Genomic DNA, 2683 nt, shown 5'->3' with positions numbered 1-2683 from the left:
AAATACCTGGTTTCATACAGAATCACAAAACCTCCCATCTTTAAGGGGTCCCAGCTTTGCACAGGGGACAAAGCTGAGTAACACTGTGAGAGACTAGCAAGGGGCCAAACCAGAGTTTCAAATACGACTCTTTGCCAGAGGACTCCTCAGCACTGTTACTGACACCAAACAGTCCCAGGAAGGTCACTAGGAAGGTAGGAGGAAATCAGCGGGGCACTGGAGGAAGAATGCTGTGCTGCTGCCAGAGAAACCCTTATGTGCTCTTTGCAGGAAAAATAGCAAGTGGCTTAGAGCATTGGCAGGAACCAGGACCGTTGCTGGGACATACGACCCATGGGGATATGTCTTTAGTGTCACCTCAGTAGCTGTGGCTTTGAACTTCCTCAAGAGTTTGGTAAGATGCATGGAGAGTCAAAATCAGCTTCCTGGGGGAGTGGGAAAGATTTTTCTGTTCAGTGTTGTCTAAAGAATAGGTTCCTGAAGGCATTGTTGTAGTTTTTGTTGAAAGCAGTGTAGATGAGTGGATTAAAAAAGGAGTTGGAATAGCCTAGCCATAGAAAAATACTCTTCCAAATGGGTGGGATGTCACACGAGCACAGGGGGTTGATGAGCTCCGTGATGAAGAAGGGGATCCAGCAGAGCACGAAGACCCCGATAAGGATGCCCACCATGAGGGCAGCTTTCTTTTCCTTCTGCTCTCTCCACGTGTCTCCATCCGTCTGGAACGTAACAGTGGCGTGACGGACAGTGAAGACCATCTGTGGCTGCTGGGCAGCTTCTTTTACCTGCCAAACACAAACACAAGTTGCACTGTACGTGCCTCAGTCAGCTGATCCCACCCAGCAGGTACACAACCAAACTATGCCAGTGACGGCCAGAGCTCACGAGAAACCGCGGGGCCATCTACATCACGCTCTAATGGAGGGGAGAGCGGTCGTACGACCCTCTTCTGGGTAACAGAGACTATTTTTCAGTGAGGCTAGGAAGTAAAGAAAGTAGTGATATACAGGCACATGGGATTGCTCACACAGCACCGCAATTAGATTATTTCCCCATTTACAATCAGATCAGTGGAACAGGTACACGCCCATGTGCCGTGCACAAAAGTCTCCTTCCTTCTTCTGAACCCATTGAGTTTAAGAGTCCTTGGCAGGAGAGGCAAGAAAATGAGCATACATTTCCTTCCTCCCTCCTCCCCCCCCCCGAGAAGTCTTTACAGCGCACAGTCACCGTGCCCGGGATGAATTGACACAATGCAGCCACAACTAGGAAGGATTTACAAGGATGCTCTGCACGTGTGTCTTCTGCGTGGGCAAATCCACAACCTCCCCAAAGCCACAGCTCCTTGCCAGGTTACCATCCCCAGCGGAGACGGGATCCCACCCGTTCACACCCCCACGCGCCTCCCCAGGAGAGGAACACTGACCCCTTACTCACGCTCCTGAGCACTGATTCAGCATTCCAGGGGGGGACGTCTGTGAGTCACCGCACGCCCACGTGGAGCTCAGGCTGGCAATCTGGCCCAAAGTTGCTTTAGCTACACCTTGCGTGCTCACAGCTGGGGACTCGGAAGGAGTCAAAAGACTGGGCTTGCAAACTTTCCCTTGAAAGCCTTCAGGATTCACTGGGCTTTGGTGGGATGCTGTTTGTGTCTAGTTTCCCCCGCTGCCGCAAGGGCTTGGTCACTATCAGTGGCTGACTAGAGCAAAACAGCAAAACGCAACTGAGTTGACCTACCTCCAGGGCTTCTGGTGTAATGGGAGTGATGGAGTTGCTCTTCCGAGATCCAATTCGAAACTTGGCAGCCTTGTAGATTTTCCAGTACACAAAGAGCACCACACAGAGGGGCAGATAGAAGGCGCCAAAGGTGGAGAAGATGGTGTAGGAAGGCTCCTGGCTGACTTGGCACTCCTCATTGTCCTCTGAGTAAGTCTCTCCCCAGCCAAAGAGCAGCGGGGCCAAGGAGATGAAGGCAGAAAGAGCCCAGGTGAGGGCAATCATGCTGTTGGAGATGCGCCGCCGGATGCGGAGCGTGTACTCCAGGTGGCGGGTGATGGACCAGTAGCGGTCGAGGGCGATGGCCGTGACATTCCAGATGCTGGCGGTGCAGCACAGCACATCGAAGGAGATCCACACCTGGCACAGCAACCGGCCTAGCCTCCACCGCCGACCAGACAACTCGTGCACCAAGCTGAGGGGCATGACGAGGGCCGCCACCATCACATCGGAGACGGCCATGGAGGCCACCAGGTTGTGGGGCACCCGGTGGAAACTGCGTACCCGGAGGATGGTGGCCAGGACCAGTCCGTTCCAGAGGAACGTGGCCACCACCAGCATGGCTAACAGGGTGAGGACCAGCACGCTGAAGACTGAGAGGTGCCCCCGGCCGCCGTCTGGGCTGGCAGAGGACCCGCTCCGATTGCCGAAGTCCGGCGTTGTATCCACGAAGCAGCTGAGGTTGAGCGGGCGCTCCATGCCCGGGGCTCCGGGGCACCCGGGCTCCTCCGGGAGCGGCGGCGGTGCTCGGCGCTGCGCACTTCCCGCGCCGGAGCCGTGAGTTGGGGTGGGGGTGGGGAGAGCCGTCCTACCGCGGGCGCGGAGGGTCCCGGACCGCCCCGAGCGGCGCCGGGCGCGGCTCCTCCACGCTGCCCGCCGCCGGGGTCTTCATCCCCGGGAGGAAGAG

General features: G+C 56.3%; 1 protein-coding gene across 1 annotated transcript; it reads right to left on the bottom strand.

Moving 5' to 3' along the window:
• Nucleotides 1–452: 452 nt before the first annotated feature.
• Nucleotides 453–2475, bottom strand: HTR5A (5-hydroxytryptamine receptor 5A). The gene is made up of 2 exons (XM_086614944.1): nucleotides 1738–2475; nucleotides 453–785 (listed from the first exon to the last, which is right to left on the bottom strand). The coding sequence occupies exons 1-2, from the start codon at nucleotides 2473–2475 to the stop codon at nucleotides 453–455; spliced, it is 1071 nt and encodes a 356-aa protein (XP_086471070.1).
• Nucleotides 2476–2683: the final 208 nt, after the last annotated feature.

This window comes from Tauraco erythrolophus, chromosome 7, assembly GCF_009769465.1.
Source record: "Tauraco erythrolophus isolate bTauEry1 chromosome 7, bTauEry1.pri, whole genome shotgun sequence".
In the NCBI taxonomy this organism is placed as follows: Eukaryota; Metazoa; Chordata; class Aves; order Musophagiformes; family Musophagidae; genus Tauraco; species Tauraco erythrolophus.
The sequence above is the reverse complement of the archived record's forward strand: the minus strand, read 5'-3'. Positions and strand labels throughout refer to the sequence as shown.

Excerpts from the sequence above, each read along its gene's own strand:
- HTR5A (XM_086614944.1), bottom strand. The coding sequence starts at position 2,475 with ATGGAGCGCCCGCTCAACCTCAGCTGCTTCGTGGATACAACGCCGGAC. Across the intron at positions 786-1,737 it reads TTACACCAGAAGCCCTGGAG|GTAAAAGAAGCTGCCCAGCA; the intron begins GTAGGTCAACTC and ends TGTGTTTGGCAG.